This window comes from Meles meles, chromosome 4 (genome assembly GCF_922984935.1).
Source record: "Meles meles chromosome 4, mMelMel3.1 paternal haplotype, whole genome shotgun sequence".
NCBI lineage: Eukaryota > Metazoa > Chordata > Mammalia > Carnivora > Mustelidae > Meles > Meles meles.
In genome coordinates this window covers 43,314,843-43,341,415 of record NC_060069.1, presented here as the reverse complement: position 1 = coordinate 43,341,415, position 26,573 = coordinate 43,314,843, and the positions used below count along the sequence as shown (strand labels likewise).

The 26,573-nt window shown below is 44.6% G+C and overlaps 1 protein-coding gene across 11 annotated transcripts in view; it reads right to left on the bottom strand.

Moving 5' to 3' along the window:
* Positions 1-1,459: 1,459 nt before the first annotated feature.
* Positions 1,460-26,573, bottom strand: part of RUBCN (rubicon autophagy regulator) — a 57,248-nt gene continuing 32,134 nt past the window's right edge. For 3 of the 11 annotated variants that reach the window (XM_046002343.1, XM_046002333.1, XM_046002335.1), the window contains 15 exons: positions 26,177-26,221; positions 23,997-24,092; positions 23,177-23,292; positions 22,248-22,458; positions 21,647-21,751; positions 19,055-19,129; positions 13,159-13,219; positions 12,288-12,420; positions 11,281-11,426; positions 10,627-10,691; positions 9,896-10,134; positions 9,269-9,330; positions 8,648-8,801; positions 7,677-7,770; positions 1,460-7,453 (listed from right to left, as the gene is read on the bottom strand). In XM_046002343.1, the coding sequence (XP_045858299.1) occupies positions 7,275-7,453; positions 7,677-7,770; positions 8,648-8,801; positions 9,269-9,330; positions 9,896-10,134; positions 10,627-10,691; positions 11,281-11,426; positions 12,288-12,420; positions 13,159-13,219; positions 19,055-19,129; positions 21,647-21,751; positions 22,248-22,458; positions 23,177-23,292; positions 23,997-24,092; positions 26,177-26,221 (1,781 nt within the window). In that variant the 3' untranslated portion in view covers positions 1,460-7,274. The remainder of the gene's footprint in view (positions 7,454-7,676; positions 7,771-8,647; positions 8,802-9,268; positions 9,331-9,895; positions 10,135-10,626; positions 10,692-11,280; positions 11,427-12,287; positions 12,421-13,158; positions 13,220-19,054; positions 19,130-21,646; positions 21,752-22,247; positions 22,459-23,176; positions 23,293-23,996; positions 24,093-26,176; positions 26,222-26,573) is intronic. The other 8 variants (XM_046002334.1, XM_046002344.1, XM_046002339.1 and 5 more) reach the window with 6 other exon arrangements.

Genomic DNA, 26,573 nt, shown 5'->3' with positions numbered 1-26,573 from the left:
CCTGGCAAGGAAAGGCTGGCTGTTTAATAATAAGGTGAGTAAAGGGCATTTGGAATGTTATGTTCCCTGATAATGGCTGCTGGACAAAACAACACATGAACAGTTGCAAAGCAGCTGAGGGAAGAGAAGGGAGATGAGTGTATTTTTATCACTTTACGATTTAGGAAAGTAACCACCACAAAGATTTGGTCCCAAGGAAAGAAATAAGAGAGCTAAGAGGGGTGGTAGTCAGAGGAAAAGTCAGAACATTCCTGTCCTTTGTCCCACAGTGTACTTCTGACCAGTCTTGTTCCCATGTAGAACAGGCAGTTCCTTACATTCCGATGGCCACCTGGCCATTCACGCATTCATCCCGTTCATTCACTTGTCCATTGTGCTCTTAGAGAAAATGCTAAATGACAAGACGGCATGAGAAGTGTTCTAACAGAGGCCCTGAGAGAGTGCTAAGGGCTCTCGGAGAATGGGTAGAGAATAAATCAGAGAAAACCAGGATATAGCTGAATTAGCTCTTCAAAGGAAGAAGGATTCAAGGCATAGTTGGGAAACCTCAAGTAGTTCAAGGAATGGCAGGAAGTGAAGTTAGGAAGCTAAAGTGTGGCCATGTTTTGAAGATCCTGTATGTGCCAGGGGAAGGAAACAAACTTTATCTTGTAGACAGAAATGGTGGTGAGTTTTAGCCAAAGGAGTGTGACCTCACAGTAATGTTTTCCATCCTCTCCCCTACTCCAATCTCCTCATCCCCACTCTGGAGGGCAATTTGACAATATTTACCAAAATTACAAATGCACCCGTATTTTGTGCCAGTTGTTCCACTTTGGAGAATTTATCCTACAAACACTTGCACCCATATAAAATAATGTACGACCAGATTTTTCATTACAGCGTTGTTTGTAACAACAATAGATAGGAAACAACTTAAGTGCTCATCAATAGGTAACTGTTGAACCAAGTATTGTCCAATCATATAATGGAAAATGTGCCACTATAAAAAGAATAAGGAAACTCTTCATGTACTGATACAGAAAATTATTTAAGACACTGTTTTAAAAAAAAGCAAGGTACTTAAATGTACATATAATAGACCATTTTTTTTTTAAAGGGTGAAGAATAAGGAGTATATATTTTGGGGGCAGCTGGGTGGCTCAGTCAGTTAAGTGTCTGCCTTCAGCTCAGGCCATGATGTCAGGGTTCTGGGATCAAGCCCCAAGCCTGGATCCCTGCTCAGCCGGAATTCTGCTACTCCCTCTCCCTCTTCCCTCCTCCCCTCTCCCAACTCCACTCATGCTCTCTCTCCCTCACTCTCTCTCAAATAAATAAAACTTTTCTTAAAAAAGTATATATTTTGGGGTTTTTAAAGATTTATTCATTTGGGGGAGGGGCAGAGAGAGAGAGAATCTTCAAGCAGACTCCCCACTGAGCACAGAGCCCAACATGGGGTTTGATCTCAGCATCCCGAGATCATAACATGAGCTGAAAACAAGAGTTGGACGCTTAACTAACTGAGCCACCCAGGAGCCCCAGAATAAAAAGAATATATTATTTGCTTATTTTTCCATAAAGAAACTCTCTAAGAATAAGTAGAAAAGTAATGAGGGACTCCTAAAGGGAGTGAGGCAAAAACTGGGCACATGGCTACAGACATGGGAGCCTTTTCACTGTATACTTTTTTGTGGACTTTAAGCATGTGAATGTATTGGAAATTAAAGAACTATTGAACAAACAAAAGAGAAAGAGAGAGAAGCAGTTCTCTTTCATTTCCTTTTCCTCTGTAGGCTCATTCCTACTTTTCTCTGTGTCAGGACTTTCTTTTAGGTAGATCTGTGGTTGTGGGGCTTCCAGTGGTTAAGGCAGAGATTACAAATCTTCTTTTAGTTCATGGCGCAGGGAGAACTATGGCTGGCATCTAGGCTGAATTTCTTCTCAGATTTTAAGTGGCAAAGGCTAGGAGGTAAGGAGGGAAAGGAGAGAAAGAACCTTCTACTTGCTTGTCCCCCCACCCTCCACCATTGCTAGTGCTGAAGCCGTTGGGGGGCTGGCTGTGGAAACAGGGGTTTGGGGGAGAAGCTGGGAGGCTAGCTTCTGTTCCTGCCGTGGGCCAGTGGGGAGATAAAGCAAGTCGAGAACTTCAAGCATCACTGTTTAACAGGAAAACAAGTGAGATATTCCCAGAGCAGTGAGAAAAAAATGACAGGATGTACCTACAGTGACAAAGTGGCCAAAAGATTCCAGGTCATCAGGGCTGTACCGCTGGGTTGCAGGCTTGCATCTTACTGGCCTGCTGCAGCCTCTCAGAAGGCTGGTCCCTAAAACTCCCACCTACCTAAGAGCTCTCCCACCACTCAAGATTTATTTTAACCCACTAACCCTTACCTCGCTGGTCTGGTATGAAGACACGGTCATGATATTGGGATAAATGACAGAATCCAGGAAAATTAATGACTAAATCTCTGATGTCCCTCCAAAGCCTTCAGAAGTAGTTCACAGGAAAGAAGGAGGCGGCAAGTGTAAAGGTAAAACACAGCCTCATGTTCTCCATACTCCTAAAGGAGTAGTGCTAAGCAGATTCTCTTTCCTTGTTCATCACATTCATCTTTGATCCTGAGAACATCAAGCTTGCAATGGGTAAGCGTAGACCATATGGCAGCTGCTATCCCTAATATTTTAAGCAAGCAGTTGGATATCCTGGAGACTGAATATGGGAGAAGACTGTAGCTGACCAGGGCAGAAGAGTCAGCAGGACGGGATGGGCAGAGTGTTCCCTTTTCCCCATACTCTAAGCCAGAAGTTCATAGGAAAAAGGAAGCAGGCTTGGGCCTCACTTTAACCAAGATGCTATAAAAACTATGCCTATTCTATACCATTAGAGGATAGAGCAAACGTACATACTCCTGGGGCCACAGGGATTGATGAATAATAGTCAAGGCCCCAGTGGATGACTCCCCAACTCACAGCTCCCCTTTCTTTGGGGTGTGTCCTAATACTTGGGAGTGAGTCCCCAGAACAGTCCTTACCCTTGGGCCTGCCTCACAAGCAGCCAGGCTCAAGCAGTTCGCAAATCCTGCAGCGGAGGTTCCTAGGGTTGTCCTCGTCTCTGTGCTCTCTGAGACTGAGTTGCTAATTTTCATGGGTTCTGTCATTTCTCCCAGTATCTTTTCAATCTCTTGATCCTCTGCCTTTCCTTCACTGATTTAAAATGCCCAAGTCATTGTAGAACATTTGGAATGCGCCTTGTTTTCAGAGGTCTGGGGTAATGAGCGGACAGTGATGACAATGTTCCATGCCCTTGTCCAAATCAACATAATTTCTCTCTTGAGTCACTACAGCCAACCCTCTAGAAGATCCCACTGCTTCTACTCTTGCTTTACTCTATTTATTCTCTGGAAAGTACACACTGACATTTTAACCAGCTGAGTCACTCCTCTGACTAGAACTCTACGATGGCTTTCCAGTGTTCTAAGAATAAAAGCTAAAATTTGCAATTCAGTCCTTCCTGCAGTTCCTTGCCCAAACTCCTCCTGTGTCAGCACCAACACATATGACAGTCCCCATCTGGAATCCTTTTCTCCCTACCCTGCCTCATCAGGGGACTTACTTGTCTCCAATTTAAATTATGATGTTTTTTAAGGTAGTAGCATCTACTTGTTTCCTTCACAGCTCTTATTGAAGCTTGTAATTACAATATTCATTTCAGTGACTTTTGGGCCACGTCTATCTCCCCCTCAAGACTCTAAATGCCCTAGGGGTATGAAGTGCCTCCATTTTTCTCCCAGCAATAGCCACAGAGCCTAGTACAGAAACTGGAAGACAGCAGGTACCCAAATGTTTGATGGATGATTAAATAAGAAGAGACTGGCATGGCTAGAGATGGTTGAGATGTAAGATAAGAACCTGAATTTGTGTGCTAATGATAGAAAAGGACAAGGCAGATTTATTTTCAAGAGAAAAAATCAGAACTTGATGACAGGTGGTAGGAAGGAGATAATGCTTTGTTAGCTAAACATGCTAGCTAACTTGGAGAGGAAGGAGTTGAAGACAACCAAATTTTCAAGCTGGGGTGACTATTGGTTAGATTAGGGGGAATACGATATTTGTGTTGGGTTTGGACATATTAGTGGGAGATGACCAAGGGACATCAAAGCAGAATTGCTCAGAAAGTTGCAAAGGGGAAGCTGGAGCTCCAGTGGGCCAAGAGCATAAGAGAGAAACTCAGAGCAAGGTGTTCACAGAAGTGAGAATCAGAGAAAGATTTACCTCACTTATTGTTAATTTTCTTTTAATAAAATTTGTTATTTTGAAGTACCCTCTGCACCTTGAACCCACAACCCTGAGATCAAGAGTCGCACGCTCCACTGACTGAGCCAGCCAGGTGCCCCTACCTCATTTTAAAATAAGATATTCACATCAAAAGGATGGGTAGGGGGGCACACCTCGTGCACTGGTAAGGACTAGCACCCGTATCTTTGATCCATGAAGAAACAGAAATCCAGAGAAGCAAAGTGATCTGCTTGAGGTCACACAGCAAGTCAGTGACAACTCATTCTCACACCCACTTTTCCTGACTTGGAAGGTCCAGTTTTCTTTGCATCAGAATTCAGAAACCTCCTGAATTTTCAAACATGCCTGCTTTACAGTAGACACGCAATACCATTTCCTGATAGTCAAAGCAGACAAATAAAAGGCGGGAATTTCATTTCCTTAGTTTATTGAAGATGACAACAGACTGTTAGGCTGTGTATGAATTACAGCGAGTAGAAATCCAGTTCAGAACACGAGTTGTACATGAACAGAACATCTCTATTTAGACTCTTGCTCCTTTTATGTTAATTCAACAGAAGCTCTAAAGCCTTGGCAGAGAAAGTCAATAACAGCCTCATTAAAGTGGAAAATACCTGCCTTCCACTCTTCTGCTATGTCTGAACCTTGTCTCTACCTTGTAAGCCAACCTGTAACTTTCTTCCCTTTATTTATAAAAAAGAACTTCTTCCCTCCCATTTCATTTAGAAGGAATGCTCTTCAGTGCATTCATACTTTTCCTCACAACAGCTGGGGGTTTTTAGATACTGCTGTAAGTTGCAAAGTGCTTTCAAAACATCCCATACTCTCTCCTCTCTCTCTTTCCTCTCAAATAAATAAATAAATGGGTATTTGGACAGTAATGACAGCAGAGTGTCAGGGTCACTAAAACAGCTATGCAATCTAAGAAGATGGAGTAGGGAAGGTGGAGAAAAATAAGTGAAAAACCAGGAGCCTGTAAAATCGTTGAGCTCAACTTTGGAAACTGTCAGGTTTTCCCTCCTTTGGTCCTCTGCTAATACAAAACAGGCGGGACAATAATGACAGTGCCTCTCTCCTCCAGTGTAGTGACTTAAGACTAAGGAGCTAGATGTGTAATGTATACCAAAACTGGACACAGAGCTCAGCTTTTTTCTTTAACAAGAATCTGAGGCCTAACCCTTAGTAAGACTTGAGTAATATGGGGCCATTCCCAAAGCTCTTTGAAGGACAACAGAGCTCCTAGTTAGCCCCTCAAAACCGGGCTGGGCTACAGGACTTGGCCTCAGAGCCTCCTCCATGACTTGAAGGGAGAAGAGCCTCAGAGTCTTCTGGCCTGATCCTAAGTCTGAGGAAGGAGACCAATGCCATGGGTCACTTGTTCCCTGCTCCCTCTAGCCCAGGTGAAGCCTCAGCTCTGGCCATTACCCTATAGCCCCTTTCACTTCCTGTGAGACTCCTGGCTGTCTCCAGCTCAGTCACTCATCAGCTTCCACCAACTGTGTGCTGCTTTCTGTTCAGCTTCTTGGGGCAGCATCCAAACCAAGTTTTTTCTACTAGCAGCCAATTATGGAAAGACAGGTACACAAGAAGTCAAGCCCAGGGAAAAAGTGCTGTGGGCTCTTATTCACAGAGCTACCAGCCCTCAGAACAGCAGCCCTGACCGGCGTGCTGGATGGGGGTCGGGGCTACGGCAATGTAAAGAACACCACAAACATATTCACGGTCCCATCAAAACGCACATTTTAAGAAAAGGTATGTTAAAGGTGTGTTAAAATTAGTAATATGAAAAGAATGAGTGAACATATGGATATCACCAGACTACAGAGTTCAGTGCATAACAGGAACATTCACACTCACACTCACACCCACAAATGGCCAAGTTTTCTCACCCGACTAATAGCAGAAATCTCCCTGCCCCCACCTTGATTTTAACAAAAGAAACTAAGGCAAGAGTTCAGCCACCAAGGAGGGTTCCAGCTCTGATGCAGGAAGGGGATAAGAATGGAGTGGGGCCATACCTTCACTCAGAACCAAAATGACCGTCTAACAGAGGACACGGTGCCAAGAGACCCACAAATAAGACGGTGGATGGAGTTTCTGTCTGCAGCTTAGGATGGCTTCGGGGACTTGCCTGAGCTTGAAAGATCATATCTGCACCAGAGCTAGGTTGACTAAAAGAGACCTTATCACGTAAGAGGAGGCCAACAGCTCCTCTGACTGAATAAATGCTCTCGAAGCAACAGAGTTGCAGCCTCGCTTCTGCCTGATGGAAGGCCATGAAGGGGCCTGGCTTAAGTAACAGTTCTGCTTCTTTGCTTCAACCCCACCGGGGTAATCTGTGACATCTTCAATGCCTAGACGATCTCAAACAAGGTCGTCAAGGTGCCTCCTCAGCGTCTCTGAGGATTCCAGGTAAGAATGCCATTTCCATGGCCTCACAAAGACCTACATAAGTTGGACAGGATGCCCACGATGCAGTCCCATTCTCTGCTGCTTCTCCTCAGGGCCCAGTCTGACTCCATTCCAGGACAGAGAGAGAAAACTCCATCCTCCTATTTCAGCAGCAAAGGAGAAGTCAGTTGGTTGCAAAAGACCTGACTCGGAAGCTCCAGAACTAAAACAAAATAAAACTGGAAATGATACTTGAAATGCAGCTGACACCAGATCTGGTCCAAGTAGAGAAGGCCACAGATGTCAGAAGAATCGGGTCTCACCGTCCATTCCCGACAGAGGCACTAGAAGCTTCACATAAGGACTCATGTGTCAGTTCTGATGGAAATACCCAGTACCTATAAATTGTCACAACAGATTGGACCCCACCAACCTAACAAAGGTTGATTTACATGGATGTTAGACAAGTCATTTTAAAAAAAATAATAATGATGACAAGAATTAAAGGAAAAAAAAAAAACTCAAGTGGGGAAAGTCCTTGAAAGGGTGGCTCAGTTCTGCATTACGTGTGACCCTGGCCGCTGGAAAGAGGGTTTAATGCGCCTTCTTCAGGTGGCCTCCAGGACGGTGGCCTCTAGGGCCAAGGCTTCCGTGGGTTCCTCCTCGTAGTCTGACATGTAAGACTCCAGGCTCTGTTTGGCCAGCAGTTCCCGCCGGGCCTGCAGCCGCTCACACCGGGGACAGCTTCCAGACTTGAAACAAGCTTTATGGTAACATGCTTTACACTCTATTCAGGTTGGGAAGAGAACAGAAAACAACTTGTATTATCTCAGGCTGGAAGTAAGTCACTGCCACAGCCCCTTCTTGCCACCAAGGCTTGGTACACCCGGGCTGAAAACAGGGAGTTGTGGAGTCAAATTCAACTCCTGTTAACAGGGAAGGCTGAGGGAAATCAATTAGCCTTGGGTTCAGTCTTGTTTGCCCACTCAACAGCAGGCACCGGCCCTTACCTTCACAGGTCCGGCACTTATGGAGCTCAAAAGGAAAGATGATGTCATCCTCATTCTGACAGAACTCACAGATGAAGCCCTTGGCTTGGCAGAGCTGGGGAGGAAAGGCAGCAAAATGAGGGGCTTCATACCAGGGACGGGGACCAGGGGATGAACACAAGTGAGGAAAAGAGCAAAATATAAATAAGACTTGAGTGGGTTCTCAGGGGTTCTCGTGCCTTCTGGGAAGAGAGCCAGCTGGACTCGGGAGCCTGAGAGCCAAACTGGGGCCAGGACTGGGCAGTGTGAGACAGAGCTTTAAAGTGGCTACAAGAGAGCTTGAGAGATCTACACAGGATCTCTACATATGCCCTGTTTTAGGCTCTAATTCCGGGACTGTCACAGGAACATATACCGGGCATATCCCAAGATGTGAAATTCTAAAAATGGAACTTCTGAATTTCTGGCACAATGGGTATATCAAGGACAATAATAACCTGCATCTATAGAATGAAGTGTACAAAATGCTTTCATGTAAATTATGTCATCAGTTCTCAAAAATCCCGAGAGGAAAGGACAAGGGGTATTATTATCTTTGCTTTAAAGACTAGAAAATTGAGGCTTACTGCAGAGAGGGCAACATATTTCCTTTGGTCACACCGACTGAAAATGATAAAGCAGAGACCTGGTCCAGATTCTAGCTCCAGGTTCTCCTCCCACATGAGGACAATTCTATAGTGAAGGCCCCACTCAGTCCTGCCCGTTACCCAGGGGCTACGCCAGCACCACATCCTCTTCAAATTCTGGGTTCTTCAGATCTGGATGATTTAGCCTTTCCCCAACCCAGGGAATAGCAATCCTGCCCAGTTTCTGTCATAGTGCTGACAGGCCATGTCAACTTCCTAGAAATGCATGGCAAGAACCTGAGTTCATCCTACTCTCCATATCCCTAAAGAAGAGCCCAGTTCCGTGCTAAAGGGAGACCATCTCACCACGCATCGCTCTACGTGGGCAGCCCCTGCCTTGGTGAGCTCAGCAAGCCGGGGCCCCAACTCCCCCTTCCTGGTTGCAGTCAAGTCATTCAGTGAGTACAGGTGGAGATCCTCGGTCAGGTGGCCTGGAACTGTGTCAAAGGAATCCAGAAGCCTACAGGAAGTGAGGGGAAGTAAGCAGGCATAGAAAATGAACATTTTGTGCGGCCCATCAAAACAGAGGATCTCTATTCAGAAGCAGGACAGGGAAGAGAAGGGTCCCAGACAGAGGCAATGAGGGTGGGCAACACTCAGCCAGCCTAGGCGTTCCAGACCACCCCAGACCCTCCACACTACTAGATATCTGGATAGGAGAAGGGCCTTTTATGCCCTTCTGCAAGTGACTCATGCCAGCTTGCAAAGCGTGGTAGGTCTGCCCTGGATAGAAGAACCAGAGACTTCCCCTTCCAGAGAGAAGAACAGAGACACAGTTCCTGCTACAGGCTTCTTGTTTACCATTTCTGAGTTGTCTGCAAATCTCTCTATTCTCCCTCTTCACATAATAAGGGACAACTGCTGGGGCATGTCTCTTCCAGAGACATTAACCCAGCAAGAGGCCTCTGGCCTCCACACAAGACTTACTCTTTGGCCAGTCGGCACGTCTTGAACATGTTCTTCATATGATACAGCTGAATCCGTAGCAGCTGAAGAGGAAGATGTTGTGGTGGTTGAGTGGGGGGTAAGACCAGGTATGGAGACGAGAGAAAAAAACCATTAGAATGACCAGGACCCTTGAACCGTGGGGACCCAGAAGCTTTGCATGCAGCAGCCAGAGCCCAATGATTTTCTATATCCGTCTTGCTTTAAAATGACCTCCCATCAGAGAGGTGCCCCCCTCTGCTTAGCTGGACTCCCAAATCACATACACAATCGAGAGCCACTGAGAAATCCAGAATTTGAATTTCCCACCTGCTACCCTCTCCTCCCTTGAGTATACGTTCAGTGCAGGGAGAACTCCTGTTTTTGTCACTGAGTGCCATCTATGGCTTCAGAGTGGCCGTGGTCAGGTCTGAGGCTCTAACTAGACAGAGAGGTAGGGAAGGGCGGGGACTGGGAACATATGCAGAGAAAGCATGAGTGAGGAGATGGTTCCAGCTCTGACATGATGACAGAGAGGGGTGTGGTGACCCGGGCAAAGCCTGTACGAACAGAGGGAGGGGATGAGGGATGAGGAGGGTAATCCAGGATGTTGCCTTTCAAGGCTCTCACCCGGACTTGATTGAGCAGCTTGACCTTCCTGTAGAGGGCACTGTTGATGTCCTGCACATTGAAGAGAGGATCGTTCCAGATCTTAATGAGCAAGTCCTTGGAGAAGTTGCTGACATAGTACTTGCTGAAGTCCCACTTGCGCAGAACCCGGCTGGGGATGACCATCTGGGCATTTTCATGGCAGCACTGACAGAAGTACTTGCCCAAGTACTCACAGTACCGCAGCCGCTTGATATAATCTGGAAAACCCAGAAAATCAAAGGTCAGATGTGGCTTTCCCATCTACAAGCCAGTGAGGCAGCCCCCTGCCCCTTTTCAAAGAGCAGGAAGGGATGACCACCCAGCTCCATCCACCTCAGTATGCGCTCCCAAAGCTAGCAGAAACCCACAGAGTGGGGCCTGTGGTTTTTGTGTCCCCCTGAAGGTCACTGAGGAAGCAAACCTTGCCAGAGATGGTAAGATCCAACTTCCAAGCACCTGGCCTGAAGTACCCAGTTTTCTTCAGTGCACAATGCTGGTAACGTGCTCCCAGAAATAACTTCTCTCTGATTGCCAGTGATCTTGCCTAGACCTACCTTCCAGGTCCAGGCCCCTTCTTTCCGTTTCCTAGTTCTGCTCTGCCGCCTCCTCTCACTAACTCCCTGACCCTCCCTGACTCTGCTGAGTGTGTGAGGTGGTATAGCCGCTGGAGGTGCTATGGGGGTGCTATGGGGGTGGGAGAAGATGCTCACCAGGGTCGGTCCGAATGCCACACCCTGCGCAGCGGTAATTCTGCTTGGCCACCGCGATCTTCCTCCTGAGGAGAGGGGGAGGGGACAGCTTTGGCAGATACTAGCTACACAAGGCCTCTGGCATGTCAAGGATAAGGAGGCAAACACAGGGCTCCTGTTAAGTAAGTATGGGGAGAGGGGGAGCTCACATATTGTGTTTTCGAGTTGGACCCAATGTACCCACTGGGAGAACCAATTCAAACTGAGGATTACTAGGTAAGGATTTAGGTCTAGGCAGGGACAGCCTCCAGTAATGAACCACACTTCCTATACAAATGTAAGAGATGAGAAATAGGACAGAGAAAAGAACAAGAGGAAAGAAAAGCAACCATCTTAAGAGAGGAAAACCCAGAAAATCTCACAAAACTACTGGGAGGAAGGCAACAGTCGGGAAGGCCAGTGATACCAGACCTCATCTGCCGCTAGCTCTGGGAAGCAACAGGAGGAGCAGGAGTAAGACTTGTGACAAGACGGACAATCCCCTCTCTCAGCTACTGAGTGAACAGAACTGTGCAGGAGTTACAGGCGGAGGCAGAGACAAAAAGGTGAGGAGACTGCCCCGATAACCCAGAGGATGTAACCATTTCCCAAAGGACAGAGACACTGGCTACTCACGTCGGGGCTGGATGAACATTAAAAATGATCTGAGGCCGGGGTGGGGCCCACTCCAAGTTGCCACGAACACGAATTCGCAGCTTGTAGATGTCAGCATGCTGCCCGTCATCTGGTGAGATGGGCAGTGAGTCAGGGATGGGCAGGAGCTGCAGGAGAAAAGCACAGGGTGATCGAACACAGATAGTCTGGGGGAACACTGACTTGACCCGTTGGCCATCACAGAAACACAGTTAATGACAGACATTTCAAGAATACTTCAGGTAAAGGTGTTCAAGGAACCTTGGCCCTCAAAACAAACCACGAAGGCACCGGGCTACTAGAAGGGTGGGCATTGTGTTCCACGAAGCAAAAGGAACAGAAATGGCATTCCACTGTGGTGGTACCCGTTGCTGATGCTGTCCCTGAACCTACCCCAGGGCCCTTGCTATGCTATATGCAACTTGTAGAGCAAAGAAGAATATAAACAGTTCACTTCTTCAGTGTCTCAAAGGTGGTCACAACATAGGACTTCCACCTCTGGGTCTGGTAAGCAGTCATGTGGAATAAGGAGAATGAAGGAGCCATTATCTCTTATTTTGAATATTGCCAGGGAAAACCCAGGCAAGCATGTATTCATTCATTCATTCATTCATTCACTCAACACACTTGTAACAAATGGCTTCTATGAGTAAGGAAAGAAATACATAGACTCACTCTAGAAGAGGGGCATGTGAAAAAGAGAACAGCATCAGAAAGACTCACAGCCTCCTGGGGCTGGACGGTGGGAGAAAAAACAGCTGAAGAGGGGCGCCTGGGTGGTACAGTCAGTTAAGCATCTGCCTTCGGCTCAAGTCATGATCCAGGTCCGGGGATCAAGTCTCACATCAGGTTCCCTGCTCATCAGGGAGTCTGCATCTCCCTCTCCCTCTGCTGCTCCCCATGTTCATACTTGCACACACTCCCTCTTTCTGTCAAATAAATAAAATCCTTTGGGGGAAAAAAAAGAAAAGAAAAAAGCTGATGCATACCTTCTGAGGGGCATCATGCTCTGGAACTAGCCATTCCAGCTCTGAGGCAGCTGGGAGCTGCATGCCTTCAAACTGCTTCAAGAGTCCCATGGCCACTGCCTCCGCAGATGTAGAGTGAAGAAAGCAGTGAGAGCTGGAAAGGAGATTCAAGGAAGGCTGAGTGTAGAGAAAAGACAGGAAGATGGGAGCCTTCCCTCCAGGATCTGATATTATGCCTTGTGACTTCCAGGCTGAAAACACTCCCAGCACCCCCAGTTGGCTTGACTTCTTTTCTCATCATCTTCAGACACACGTAGAGAGGAAAATATACTGATCTTATGGTCTGAAGACTTTGGCTCAAATCCCACTTAATAGAATTATACAGCACTGTTAGTTAAGGATTCTATATCACTTCCCTTCTCAAAGCTTCAGTTTCTTTAACTGCAAAACGGGGTTATAAGACCTGTTTACAAAACCAATGGAGTAAAACTGCCTTGTGAACAATAAAGGACTATTTGTTGCTCCCAAATGGCCCATTATTTCCCCTAGTTGGATCTACAGTGTGAAACCAGTTCAATTAGATTTCATAATCAGAAATCATGATCACTGTTCTCTCTTTGGGGACCTGATCTTCTGGGGGCCTCTGGTATCATCAGAGTCAGCAGAGAAGAAACAATCCATACTGCAAATTTCGCCTCCACCAGAGCCCACCCCGTTTAAACAAATGATCCCAGGGGACTTGCCACCAACAGGTAGGCCCATCACTTTAACTTTTACCTTGTCTCTTTGTGAATGTGGCTGCTTCATCTATGGCCTTTCCCATCCATACACCAAGAACTGGGTTTGTTTCTCCATATACCTAAGGTTTTATTGGGGGTGGGGGAGTACTTACAAGGATTGCGAAGAAGTGAAGGATTTGCTGTTTGAAGCTGTGCTCCTTCTGATGTCAGCATCTAAATGAAAACCAGAGATAAGGGGAGCAGGAAATGGGAAGGGAGGAGGTAAGGGATAGTAATGGAAACCATTCCAAGCTTTTGCCAGCTCAGTGCTCAGGGTAGGGACTACAAGCTACATTCTACGCAGGATAAGGAGCAGAGACCAAGTGAAGCTCTACACATAATTTATAGTTTGGCTCTGTTCGAGTCACAACAAGGCTGAATTAGTGACGTTATGCACAGCATGGAGACAGTCCAAATGGCTACAAATCCAGGTGGGAACACAAACTCAGATTCAGTGCAAAACAGTGAATGAGAAAAGGAAGCAACCTAAGGCACACAGGGACACACCCTCTATCAAGCAGAAACACAAAAAAATTATTCCAATCTCTTCCTCATTCTCTAAATCTCAAGCCCTCTTAAATGATAAAATCTCAAGATAGGAACTCTGCCTAGCTCTTTTTTATATCAAAATCGGACTTAACGCAGAAGTTGGATCACGGAGGTAACTCATTCGATGTTAGGTGGAACTGGAGCTTTGCTCCTAACGTCTGACTACTATTGCTACTGCTTCCGAATGTGCGAAGTCTTCTGTATCCTTATAAAAGCTTCATGGAAGGATTTCCTTTCTGTCTGGTGGAACAGGAATCGAACTTCTCTATGACTTGGCAGCTCCTTGGATGCCTGGTAATCAACAAATGTTCATGGAGATACTCAACACTATCTTTTCTATAGAACTCGAAGGCATAATGGTAGGAATCTATGGCAGACTTTCCAAAGCCTATTTCCGCTAAAGGATTTTGAAGAGGATTCCCAATAATGATATGCTTGAACCTCTAAGGATCTTGTCTTCCCAAATATGTTTGATGGGGAAAATGTGAAAAAGAACACTCATGTTCAAGAAAGGCAGATAGAGTGTATTCAAGTCATGAAAACAAGACTGTTGTGGTAAGTCTCATCCCTCGTTTCCTTTGATGCCCGCTGGAAAGACATTCCTTTCCTAATTAAAGCTACACAATGATCAATTTGCTGCATTTGAGCCCTCAGTGGAGCTTTAGTCATCACTTGGCAATTGGCCATAAGTAGCTCAACTGTTCTTCATCCTTCCTCTGTATATATATATTTTTATATGTGCCACTAGATCATAAAATCTCCTTGTGAGGAAATGAGAGCATGTCTAATTCTTCTGCTTGATCCAAAATACTTAGTACGGGGCTCTGTATATAAGCCCTGTATATTCAAAGAATATTCCTAACAAATTAATGTTTTCAAAGCTATATACACAAGAGAACAGAATTAATACCTGTCAATGAATTTTCATATGCTCTCTAAGCACAGAAAAGATTTAAGACAGCAACAAAATTTTTGACTAGTAAATAGCAAATTCTATTTTATTTAACAAAGTTCACCTATATCACATTTTCTGACTTTATACCACCAAAATCCAGATCTCAATACATTGCTAGTTGCCTATTCCATTCCAAATAGTACTAGTGAAGGAAAAAACAATTCTAGGCAACAGCAGATCTTCATAGATCATTTGGTTTGTAGTATTTATATGAATAATACTTATACTGCTTTGAATTTGTACATGAGTCTTGTCTTGCTCTTATAAACCTGACTGTTTTGTACATAATAGGGTTTCAGAAAATATTTCCTAAATAAATGATAAACTGGCTAAAAGAAAAAAGCAAATACCAGCCTGCTGGGAGTGACAGATAGAAAAATGAGAGAAAATCTTAGATATCTTGAATAAAGAGCTAACCAATGTTGCTACTGTAGGCCCAGGCTATTAAAGAAAATTCTGCACATCAGAGAGAAGTGGTGATAACTCATGGTTGCTAAGGAAACCATTGTCTTCAAAAAACTATTTAGTAGTTCTTCAGCTTCACAGAGAGGAAGTTATTTTTTTCTTTGAGAGGAAAAAAAAATAATTCTCTGCTCTTTGGAATATATAGTCCAGTCCTACTTTACCACGTTTCCTCTTTTTTACCAGAGGTATGATGGCTTCCTACCTAATCATGAATACTTCCAAGAGTGTGGAGGACCATACAGGTTTGGTGGACCACACAGGGTGACACTCTCACCCTGGGAGCAGAGAGGGAGAAGTAGCCCGACATCGAAAGAGACATCCCACCTGACACTGGCCAAGTACCGTGAAGGCCCTGTGGGTCATGGGCCTCTGCTGCATTCTGCCGAGTCTCTGGTCAGTTCGAGCACGTAATTTCATTAATGTGGTTGTACACTGGTTGAAGATCTGGATGAAAATTAAGGATTTTTCCAGGGTCCAAGACAGAAAATTAAGAAGTAAAGAGCAGAGGAGGCCATTCAATTGGATAGATGTTAACCTAATTATGAAACTTTTAATTGATTCTTTGGCAAGGATCTGTTCCTAAGAGAACTGATTTCAAATGCTCCTGATGCTTTAGATAAAGTTATCACTACTGACTGAAAAAAATTCAAAATGACACGCTATAAGAAATTTTGCATGCCCAGACACTGGTATTGGGATGATCAGGAAAGAACTGGTTAAAACCTTGGCAAAATCTGCAAATTTTTAAACAAAGTGAGGCACAGGAAGAGATTCGGCTTCAGAGTTTACTGGCCAGTCTGACACTGGTTTCCTTCCTGCTTTCCTTCTAGCAGATAAGGTGATACCCAACGCACTTGGAGGTCTAACTCCATTGAATTTGCTGTAACTGCTGACTAGACAGGAAATATTTTAAAATGGAGAATCACAATTACTCTGCTTTTTTTTTTTTTTTAATTACTCTGCTTTTTAAAAAAGAAAAAAATATTCAGAAGGGCAGTATGGGGAGAAGCACTTGATTACCCTGAATTGGACATAATTGAAAAACTTGTCAGAAAACATGGTTTATGAACTTCTGTCTTTGTATATTATGCCAGTTATCAACTTATTGCCTTTCAGCTCCAAACCTGCCCTTCTTTTTGTCTGCTCCATAATGATGGAACCGGACTCATACAGTGGCCCTTCGCCAGACGGCACCATGCTAAGCTTTGTCAGGAGCCGGCAGTGTGGGGACATTGAGGAGGAAGGGGTTTCTCTTGCCGAGTCTGGTGTGCTCCTTTAGGCAGACTCCTGCATGTAGGACACATGACTTTCCCCTGAGGAAGCACACCTTCATGAAGGTGGTGTTCCAGCAGAGTGCCACCGGCGGAACTTCTCATAAACAGCTTCCCCCCGGCACCTCCTGGGAAAGCTTCAGGCAAGTGCCACAGGCCTGGCACCTCCCGTGCACCACCTTCCCCAGCGTCCCTCAGCTCAGTTCTGAGTATCTTGGCACCTCCCTAGTGGCTGCCTCTGCCAGCTCCCCACAGAAGGGTTTCCTGGGGCTGTTGGCCTGGTACAGCATCCCCAGGCCCTCTCTTAGGGCAGCTCTGCAGCCTTAGAGAACGTATCCACCTCTAGGGAGCCAGGAGGTCTGGATCTGAGCCTTGGGGATGTGGGTATCTTCTACATGTGTTCCTTCCTGGGTGCTCTTCCTCAGGCCAGGGACACTGACTGCTATCTGTATCTGCTATTCCTGTTCTTTAGAGTTCTTTTCATGCCTTATGAGCCAGTCTCCCATTACTTCAGTCCCCCACGACAGTTAATAATTCTTTATTTTAAATCTTCCCTATTCAAATTACTCTGTGGTTTCTGTTTCCTGATTGGACCATGACTAGATAGTGCATGTGGAAGACTTAAATTCTAGAAGAATCAACAAAGGAAGATAAAGAATAATTGATAAAGCTGTGATAAAGGGGAAGGTGGGGTGGAGAACAAAACCCTAAACCTCAAGAGGCTGAAAAGACTGTCCGGGATTGGGAGCTTATGAATGACCTCATACCAGTGTGGCAGATACCATCAGAAGGAACTGATGAAATAAAAGCAGCCAGATGCAAAAGATCACATGTTGTAGGATCCATTTATAGGAAATGTCCAGAAAAGGCAAATCTATAGAGACTGAAAACAGATTAACAATGGACTGGGGCTTGGGGTGGGAACAGAAATTAACTGTAAATGGACACAAGTAATCTTATTAGTGTGATATAAATATTCTAAAACTGGATTATGGTGATGGATGCACAACTTCGTAAATTTACTAAAAATTACTGAAAGGAGTAGGTTGATGAATATAAAGCTTTCTATGAATAAGCTTTCTGTGATCACAAGGTTTATATCTACTTTATTGCTAGGAGGAAGTAATTTCCAAATGTGTTTCTGAAGGAAATAGTTCTATATGCTCTACTCAATGAATCAGGATCTAAGAAATTACCATCCATAATGATGCTTAAGCATTTAAATTTTTCCAAGGGTTTTATAGATTTTAATGACCTTCCTCTGAAAGTATCCTGAGAGGTTTTTCAATAGCATAAATCACTTTGGATGATCAAAAAGATACACATCTGTAAACCTCCGGATATAATCAGAAGACTGCTAACGAGAAGTATAATGACACTTTTTAGAAAGAATTTTGTACTGCTAATAAACCAGAAACAGATGAAAAGGAACAGAAAGCAATAAAGAAGTCTAGAGTAAAGAAAGATGAAATGTAAATGATATTTTCATAAATAAGAATCCATATGTAGAAAGAAGGTAAAACAAGCTACTACTTTTGAGAGAACTTGTTCTGACTGCTTTCCCTCCAACTCCCATAATGCGCTAGGATTGCGGATACAAGAAAAAGTAGTTTTTTAGTTGAAAAATGTTTCATATATATAAAATGTATAAATGTATAAAAATGTATGAAAAACTTTAAAGTTCCTAAAATGGGGGAAGAAAAGATGCCAGAGAGACCAAATAAAAGTCTGCCTTATGGTTAAAGCAGACTGAATACGCTCTGACAGACAAATGGCAGGCAGTCAGTCAATGTACCCACAAATGGACTGTGGTTGTAAACACATAAGAAACCAGTTAAACAAGTGATAGGATAATTACTTCTCAAGCAAGGGAAGATGATGTTAGAATAAATTACAACTGTTTGGGGATAGAGAAAAAGGAGACTGAAACTCTTAGTTAAAATGAACTGTTTAGAGGCACCTGGGTGGCTCAGTGGGTTAAAGCCTCTGCCTTCCGCTCAGGTCATGATCCCAGGGTCCTGGGATGGAGCCTGAATCGGCATCAACACCGGGCTCTCTGCTCAGCAGGGAGCCTGCTTCCCCTTCTCTCTCTGCCTGCCTCTCTGCCTACTTGTAATCTCTGTCAAATAAATAAAGTTTTTTTCTTTTTTAAATGAACTGTTTAATAAAAAGTCCTGAGTTTTGCTGGTGTGTGTTTTAAAGCACTTTGAGTTGAAAATTGCTCCTTTCATTTAACCCCACCTACAGAAAGCCTACCCGTTTGAATCATAAAGCAATTACTAAGGCCAAACATAAAGTAGCAGTAAATCCTAATTGTATACAAAACACCAGGAAGAGATAGCTTTCTGCAAACTGACTCTGCAAACTGAAAACTCTAAAGACACATTCCGCTTCCATACCATTCTATCTGACTTTTGCTGTCTGAACATGTAGCCGTGGCTTAGCTAGTGATTTGAACTAAAATCTCTTCACCTGACCATTGCTTTCTAAACTGCTACCACCTCCATCAGTTGTAATGACCACTCAGTCTATAAATATCGCTGTAGGGAACAATCAACAAGGACGATCTCAGGAAGGAGGATTACTGGCGGTCATATGAAGAAGAAAATGAGCATTTGAAATATTCTTTGCTGGCTCAAGTCTGGTTTTCGCCCACTACTTCTCTAACCCTTATAGACAGGTGTCACAAGATAGAGGATGTACATAAGCTGATGCGAACATTCACACACATGCATGTATGAGCACACCCACACTTCCAGCACAGGCTACCTGAAAACATCGAGGCCATTGACACTGAGAGTCCGTTCTTTGACATGTGAGTCAGGTTAGATCCTTCGCTACCATCTGCGATAATGATTATAAAAGGGGGCCCTTTAGTATTCAGACAGGAGGTAAATCAATGAGAATGACAGTTCTGTACCATATGTTCCTAGAATCAGGACTTGATGTTGCTCCAAAAGATGAACTGCTTATAGGATCACATCCACAGGTGGGCACTCAGTATATCCTGGCACACCATCGCTGCAGCTTCCCCAAACCAGCCTGGCCTTAAAGACCTCGAAGGTAGTGGTTCTCAACCAGGGGAGATTTTGCACCCTTGCAGATATTTGGGTGCAGGCCAGGGAGGAAGCTAAACATTCTACGATGCATTGGACAGTCTGTTACAACAAAGAATTATCTGGCCTAGAGGTTGAGAAACCCTCCCCTAAAGTCTTTTCCTTTAAGGATTTCCATCCTGAGCTGACCAGAGTTAGCTGCCTAAACAACAACTCTGGGGCCACAAGTGTGACAACAGCTTCCCATAGGAATGCATTCCATGCCTCCGCCACACCCTGTTTCGAATGGGGTTCCTTCCAGACTGAACAGCTTCCTGGGGGCTCCCTGCTTTGCTCCAAGGAACACTTAGTGTGGGCTGCTCCACACACAATGAAGCAGTGTTTTGAATTTATCTTAATATTACCCTCGTGAGATTCTGCTGATCCAAGAGATAGGGCAGAACCCTTTACTTTTTTCTAATTTGGATATCAAGTCAATCACAGATTGTGATATAAGAAACAATATAGAGTTGATCTCTGCCTAGTTTCCCGCATAGAGCTCCTAAAATCTTGGCAATTTCCAGAGTGACACAAATGTCTTTTATTATTCATAATGAGTCCCTTTCTGCTCTGAGTTTATGCTAATGAGGTAAGCTTGGGGAGCATCCAGATAACTTCAGGATGGGGCTGGTTGCCAGAAGAAAAACCAACCACCAGGTTAGAGGATTAGAATTTTTAGTCCCTCCTCCATTACCCCAAAAGGGAGAGGGCCTGCAGATTGAGTTCGATCATCAATAACCAATGATTTAAGCACTCATGCCTACCTATGACATGAAACCTGACGCTGGTGACTGTCAGCGGGAGAGCTACCTGGTTGGTGAACATGCTGATGGACTGGCAGTCCGGCCTACCCTGAGTGCACCAACACAGAGGCTCCTGTGCTTGGGAAACTGGGCCCTTGCCCTAAGTACCTCTCCATCTGACTGCTCATTTGTATCCTCTATGATAAAAAGTAATCTTAACTATAGAGTTTTCCTGAGTTCTGTAAGTCATTCTAGCAAATTATGGAAACTGGGGGTCGTGGAAAACCCCTGAATTTGTAGTTGGCCAGGGAGAAGAGTAGGTAACCTGGTAACCCCATTTGTGGTTGACATCTGCAATGTCCTGTGGGATTGAGCCCTTAAACTGTGGGGTCTATACGACCTCCAGGTGTTCATGTCAGAATTAAATTGCAAGATACTCAGTTGGTGTCAGGGAACTAGAGAAATACTGGAAAACCACATACAAAAAAAAAACCCCAAAATGGAGTTTTAAGTGGCGATTATTGTCATGAACAGAAATCAGATATATTAAAGAGAACAAAGAAGGAAGACTACATAGAGACCTGGAAAAATATGTCTAAAAATTGTATTTCTGAATGGAGAAGAAATCCAAGTACCACCAGGTACTTCCGATATTACTATTGGAAGTCTGCGCAGGTGAAAAGTAAATTACCTCAATTCTCTAGATTGATATAAAAGATCTATAAAAAAAGATCTATTCATCATCATCTTACAACGGGGAATTACAGATACAATTCACCTCTATAAGAAAATAACTCATGGGGGAAAACTTATGTCCCAGAACTGCTTTTTGGTTTGTTTGTCGCACTGATGAGAACTTGAAGAAATTTATGATTTGCAGGAATGGATTAATCCATTAATCATGGGCTAACCTGATTTAATGCAACTGCCTTCCCAGATTAGACCCCTTCCCCTTCTCTGTGCATATACTTACAACAACTACTACGACGACAACGAGGGTCTGTGATTCTGCTAAGCTACTTGCTTAGCACTGATAGAACAGAATATAAAGCTCTACTTCCTAAATTTCTTTTTTTTTTTTTCCTGTTTTGCTTTTCTCCCCCACAATGACTCTTTTTGTCCTTTTCTCTTAGGATTATAACAAAGCTCCTTTTAAACACTTTGAAACAATTTCGATTGTGTTATGGAACACAAGAGAATAGGATTCTAATTTCAAGCAGGTATGGGTCAGCCCCAGGCTGTGAGCAGGAGGAATCGGAGTGAAAATCCAAGAGAAAGGTGCAACTGAGATCCATCAAGGTGACTGCAGCAGCCAGACCACTCTGAGGCACTTCCTTTCAGTGTTCTCTGTTGCTTAAATTTTACTAAAAGGGTTTTGTTTTTGGCAAGAGAGGCTGTCTCTGACAATATTCCAAAATGGACCATATTGAAGATTCTCTATACTTAGGGAAAGCTTCTCAGTCTATGACTTCAAATTGAAAGAAACAGTAATGAATGTGGCTTGAAATAGTGTCACTCCTTACCTTGGATTTCAAATTCATCAACCTCGTCCGCAGAACCAGAGTCAGAAAACTGCGTTGAATCACGTGAACTAAACTGGGAGCTGCTAGACGTGACCCGAAAGCCTGCTATGTTTAAAAAAGAAAGAAAGAAAGGTAATAAGTGGGACAGAAGGAGGTTACCTATTCCAAGGGTCACAATGAAAGGGACCTGGTATGACTTCAACAGCAAAGGAAATAGAACCTTGGCTAGGAGTGATGCTGGGGAAAATGGAAACAGCTCTTCTTGCTGGGTGTCCCCCATTTTACTCCTGAAATTTTGAAAGTTCCACAGAAACAGGAGGTACTACTGTCTTGGAAGTGGCTCTGAGACCAGCAATCTTAGTTCTCATACCGGAAACCTATTTTTTGGAAGATATTTTTGAAGTAGGAAATGGATGAACTCTAGGACTCTGGGTCTGACAGGAAAAAAAATTAGAACAACATAAAAAAAAAAAAAATCTGACAGCAGAGGAACACTTGGCTTGGTTACATCTCAAAGACAGACAAGAAAGGAAGTGCACGAGGCACCACGTCTTAGCCCGAAGCCCTGCAGCAGAAACAAGGTGCTCGCAGCCCCACTCACTTCCGTGCTCAGTCTCCTGGTACGTGGGGAGCAGGTTTTTGGTGCGGATCTGCTGGCGCCTAAGGCGGATCTTCTGCTTCAGTTCCTGGATCTCTCTGTCGCTGTCCTCCTCCTCTTCCTCCTCCTCTTCTAGGCACTGGCTCATCATGTTACACTTCATGAGCTCAATGGCGGCAATCAAGGACTCTGAGATGCTGAAGTGCGCATTCTCCTGGGGAAAGGAGAGCACCAAAGAAGCTGATGAGTGAGGGGCTTGATGTGTTGAACCCCTCACTGGTTGGAATGCTGGAAAGCAGAGCTTCTAACACACACATTGCTTTCATTCAAAACACTCAGGGTGAACAAACACGCCAAAAAACTGTTCTACTTCCTCTTTGCTCTCAAACCTGCCATGCCTGGCCTTCCTGTCCTACTTTCTACATAAAACTATGACAGAGAAGACATCCAGAATTTGGTATCTTTCTTTTTAGGTCTTTCCTAAAGCCATACCCCTGTAGACAAAGCATTAAGGTAAATGTAATAGCTTAGGATAAAGTGCTTTATAAGTTCTAAAGTGCTACAGAGACATTATTCATTACATATCTGAACATATTAGAACAAAACAGAGAAGCTGATTCTGGAAACAGCTTTGACCTAAGTTCCAGGGTCAAGGAAATGATAACCATGTGGCTAAAATTCAATACTTCCCAAGGCAGCTTCTAACACAAAATTCGTAGTATCTTGGACTCAGTGAGGAGCTGATACTCCCTGAAAAGTTCTCTAGAGACTGACCATGTTGAGCTCATCTTTACTCTGAACTCACTTTCACCAGTGGTCTTTGCTCATCTTCCTGCTGTGTATCCAAAACCTCTTTAGAACAAATGGCCCCAAAGCCCCTCAGGCCAGACGCCCTAACTCACGGGCTCTTCAGTGTCCCTTAGACTCCTCACCTTTTCCAGGTCTGCACAGCTTCCAAAGTCTTGCTCAGACAGATAGCTGATGAGGGACTGTCCTTCTGATGGTCTTCGGAACATGCCCTCCCCAGAGCACAGGTACTGATCACCCTCTGTGGGAAAACAGAATGTGGATGTGAAAAGCTCTGACTTGGAAAGCAAATCAGTAACAGACAAGCTTCTTAAGAAGTCTGATGATTTTACCACTAGTGACACCCCAAGTTCTCCCGGGTAACAGGTTGGAAAGAAGATGTCTACCTTCTAAAGGAATTACTCTGAATCTCAGAATCCCTAAGCACTAAGCCTCTTGGTTAAAGAACAGAATAAATGAAAAGAGCCCAGAGACAATCCTTTTGCCATCAAAATGTAAAGATGACACACTTGGCCTCCTACCCTACAAAAAAGGAAACAAAAAAACCTGTGCTGAGAATCAGACAAGGGAACAAATAGCTTCCTCCTGTGGATGATTTCCATGTGGAGCTTATCTTCTGGTAACTCAGCCTCAACACTCAAAGCTTCTTTTCAAGGTCCCTCTCACCCACTCAGAGAGCCATTCCATCTGGAGCGACAGACATTCACAGTGATAACACCCACAGCCTAAGAAAGGGTGGGACCCCTTATGTCAGAAAGGAGCAGGAGAAATGGCGGGGCTGTGCAATTTCTAGCACGGGGGCTATAAATGATGAAAGGAAGGGTGAGACTGTACGGTGTGTACCCTCCATGGAGCCAACGTGAGCCAGACAGCTCAGAGCTTAGCAAGCACGAGGGGAGAGCCGAGGAAAGACACAGCTGCAGCCCTGGCCTTCCTAGTACTCACCATACTCCATGTACAGAGAGCTGGGTGTGCTGACTTCACTGCTTGGGCCAGAGTAGGGCAAGGGGCCTCTCAACTTCGACTTATCATTGCAGGATTCTAGTGTCAGTGACCACCAGGGAGTAAAAACACACATACGAGGTGAGCAACACATACATTCCTAACTTAGGGGTTTTCACATTTAACTGCTCCCATTCCCAATGCCCTCCCACACAGGAGAGAGGTGGCACACCAATGGGGAACAGTCCAAAATGCAGGAACACACATGGAGGAAAGGAGATGGGGACTCGGTATATTCCAAGAGGAAAAGAGAAAACATGACCCAGAATGCAGCAACACAAAGGTGAAAAAGAATCAAATCAAAATGGACTCATGAAATTAATTCTTTTTTCTTCCACCTTCTTACCAAATGTTCTAGGAATATTGGCCGATTTCCATCCTCTTGACAAGAACCAATGTAGAAAACAGTCCTCATATGGTAAAACAAAGGTAGGTACACTGAACTTTTCTGATACCTTGACACTGGGCTTTTAAACAATCTCAGAATGGTTACACTAGGAAGACTGGCACATAGCCTCTCTTGAACTGGAAATGAACCTGAAATTTGTCATACCTATGTATTTAACCTGCTTCTGAATTAGAAAAAATAAAATCCAGCAATTTCCTTAAAAGAAGCATCAAGAAAATGCTCGAGAAGCCAAGGACGATGGCCCTATATCCAAACAGCTCGGCCACAGGGCTGCACGTGCAGCCTTCCTGGAGAAGGAAGGGAGAGGTTTCAAGAGAAGCCTGGCAAAGTAGGAAGGGCAGGGGGGCGGGTAGAAGTTTTCAAGGAACAATGAGAGGTAGGAGTAGAGAAAGAGCAGCAGGCAGGGCTCGCAGGAAATGAGAAAATTATACTCTCCAAAGGAAAACACAAAATTCCCAGTGCTACCTAAGGAAGAGCAGGCAGAAAAGCAGGTGGGTGCCTGGGAAATGAGCAGGATGCTCTGGAGAGGGAATGACTGAGCTGCATCCAACCCACATCCCCCGCAGATGGTGCCAGCTTGTCAGCTGCGCCTCTTAATTAAAAAAAAAAAAAATGCTACTATGTGATAAAAGGTAACTTTGTGTTTTCCTTGGGTCTCCAAGATTTCTGCTGGTCCTGGCAGTGGGCTCTCCTCCTCACTACTGAAGACAGACCAGCAGTCACCAGGATGCCTTGGTAAGAAACTATGACTTGGAGGGGACCTTTGAGGTCCCTAATAAAATTTAGTGCCCAACACAAACTCCAACACCAGCACCCTATTCCTTTACAACATGTAAAGGCCATCCAATCTTGCTTCCTGAGCTAACTACCTCCTGATACTGGTCCTTCAAGTGAGCAGCTCTGATTCTAAGTCCTCACACTCACTTGAGTCTTCTTACAATTTCTCAGCTCCTTAAGCAAAACAGTGCTCTTCCAAACAGAGGTCCTATCAACTTCCTCCTCTTTAACTTTCCCCTTTTCAAGCTAAGATACTCTGTGGCTTCACCAGGAGGCCACAGCTCTCAGCCCTCCCTCCCTACTCTGTCGTGCAGACATATTCTACTACTAATATCTCCATGAACCCAGAACTGAACACAATATTTAATATGAACACCACCAGGAAAACCAAAGAAACAGACTTAAGTCACTAGAAAACACCTGTGCAGTAACGGGAATGGGGGTGGGATGGGATTTATGGAGGAAGGAAAATAGGTGAAAGAAAAAGGAAATGGGACTCTGGGAGAGGCAGAAAACATGCATCCACATCCAAGAACACAGAAAGGGGGAAAAACACATTCTGGTGTTAATTCAAGGAAAGTAAAGTAATCCATAGTAAGTACTCAGTTATTAAAAAAAAAATTCTGCCACTGCTTCATCATGATGCCTTTGACAAATAGCAGGCTTCGGTTTCACCTTTGGGCAAATCAGGATTGATAAATCTTGACTCTGCCTCCCAGAAGCTGTTGGGAGACTGACTGAGGCATCTGGAAGTCATGGGCAGAAAACGTAGGATGCACTATATCGGTGGCATCTCAGAGACAGGTCCAAGAACCGCAGCAGGATTACCCAGCCTCACCAGACTTGATTTGACACCAGAATGTAAAAGGAGGTTCTGAACTAAGCAAGATGGGCACAGGAGGAGGAGGTGGCAGACAGAAAGGACTGGCTCCCAAACCTGCAATGGGATCTTCAACTATAATGGTGATATTCCTGGGGCCTCCTGTTCGTAGACAGACAGGTGCAGAGAAGAGTCCAAACAGAGGAAATGAGAATAGAGTGAGAAAAAGAGCGTCCTTTTATCTAGCAGAGGTGGGGACTTAACCCCCAGGAGGGAACCGTAGTGCTGAAATCCTCAGCTACTAAACGGAGGCAGCTGACTCACAAGAAGCTACGCACGACCCCCTCTCCCTCAGACCCTTTTGCTTAGGTTTTCTCTGGCTCCCCTTTCCAATGCAGGTTACCGTGGTTTCTGGAATCCATGTGGATTCAAGAATGGGGGCAGGGAAGTTTTCCATGCTCAAAGACCAGGGGCCTGGACTACACAGACAGCAGGCCTGCAGCAGGAGATGTGA